This window comes from Trachemys scripta, chromosome 14, assembly GCF_013100865.1.
Source record: "Trachemys scripta elegans isolate TJP31775 chromosome 14, CAS_Tse_1.0, whole genome shotgun sequence".
NCBI classification, from domain to species: Eukaryota; Metazoa; Chordata; order Testudines; family Emydidae; genus Trachemys; species Trachemys scripta.
In genome coordinates, this window is record NC_048311.1 from 997,039 (window position 1) to 998,667 (window position 1,629).

General features: G+C 46.5%; 1 protein-coding gene across 1 annotated transcript; it reads left to right on the forward strand.

Annotated features, from left to right (window-relative positions):
* Nucleotides 1-362: 362 nt before the first annotated feature.
* LOC117887726 (olfactory receptor 10A2-like) lies at nt 363-1,316 on the forward strand. The gene has a single exon (XM_034790434.1). It carries the CDS (start codon nt 363-365, stop codon nt 1,314-1,316), a length of 954 nt encoding a protein of 317 aa, XP_034646325.1.
* Nucleotides 1,317-1,629: the final 313 nt, after the last annotated feature.

Consider the following 1,629-nt stretch of genomic DNA (forward strand, 5'->3'; position numbering starts at 1 on the left):
TGGGTCAGATCCCCAGCTGGTGTAAGTCAGCCATAGCTCCATTGGAGTCAATAGGGCCAGATCTGCTGCTGATGTAAATCAGCTGTAGCTCCTTTCGAGTGAATGAGAGAGATGCCCAGTTGCTGTACATCAGCCAGCTGGCAGTCTGGCCTCATTCAATTGCTTTCACACTAGTTGAGTATCTGGGCCAATTAAAAGAATGCACAGTTCCTTACCTAGTTAGTAGTAAAAGGGAGTCAGGAAGAACCTGAATCAAAACCAAGGATTCAAACTTTGGAATGTTTAAAATCCAAACCAGAATTCAGATCAGTATTTTTTAACCTTTTGCCCTATTGGGGTTGTTTCCTCCCTTTTTCTGCAGGATGGAGTATGGGAAAGGAATGGCAGGAGGAAACCACACAGTACAGACCAAATTCATTCTCCTGGGATTTTCCACCCTTCCCAGACTGCAACACTTGCTATTCTCCGTGTTTTTATTGAGCTACTTGATCACAGTGACTGGAAATCTCCTCATCATTCTCCTCACATTGGCTGACCCGGCCCTTCACACCCCCATGTACTTCTTCCTCAGGAACCTCTCCTTCCTGGAGATCTGCTACACATCAGTTACCATCCCTAAAATGTTGGCCAACCTCCTCTCGGAAGATAAGACCATCTCTTTCATTGGCTGTGCGGTGCAAACCTATTTCTCTTTTTTCCTTGGTGGGTCAGAGTGTTTTCTCCTAGTGTCTATGGCCTACGATCGCTATGTTGCAATATGCAAGCCTCTGCATTACTCTGTGGTTATGAACAGGAAGGTGTCCACTGGACTGGCTGCTGGATGCTGGCTCACTGGTCTCCTCTTGTCCTTCAGTCACACCAGCGTGGTATTCACCCTACCCTTCTGCAGATCCCATGAGATAAATCATTTCTTCTGTGACATCCCTCCACTGCTGAAGCTGGCCTGTGGAGACACCTCCCGCAATGAAATTGCTGTCTTCATGGTGGCTCTGTTCTTTGTCTCCTTCCCCTTTGTGCTAATCCTCATGTCCTACATCAGCATAATCTCCACCATCTTGAAGATGCCCTCACGGGTGGGCAGGAGGAAGTCCTTTTCCACCTGCTCCTCGCACCTCATGGTGGTGATGCTGTTCTATGGCTCTGGTGCCATTATGTATCTGAAGCCTAATTCCTCCTACTCACCAGACACAGACAAGTTTCTCTCTCTGTCCTACACGGTCCTCACACCCATGCTAAACCCCATTATCTATAGTCTGAGGAACAAGGAGGTGAAGGGCGCCTTCTGGAGAATCATGGGGAGAAAAAGGTTTTCTTGAATTATAGAAATGTCGGCCTGGAATGGACATTGACAGGACATCCAGTCCAGTCTCCTGCACTGGGGCCGGATTAAGTATTCTCTAGATTATCCCTGACACATGTTTGTCTAACCTGTTCTCAACCCCCTTACCTCACCATGACAGAGAGTCCACAACCTCTCTAGATAATTTGTTCCAGTGCCTAACTACTCTTACAGTTAGGATGTTTTTCCTAATGTCCAACCTAAATCTCCCTTGCTACAATTTACGCCATTACTTCTTGTTTTGTCCTCAGTGATTAAGGAGAACAATTTATCACCCTCCTCTTTATAAC

Coding starts and splice junctions, on each gene's coding strand:
- LOC117887726 (XM_034790434.1), top strand. CDS start 363: ATGGAGTATGGGAAAGGAATGGCAGGAGGAAACCACACAGTACAGACC.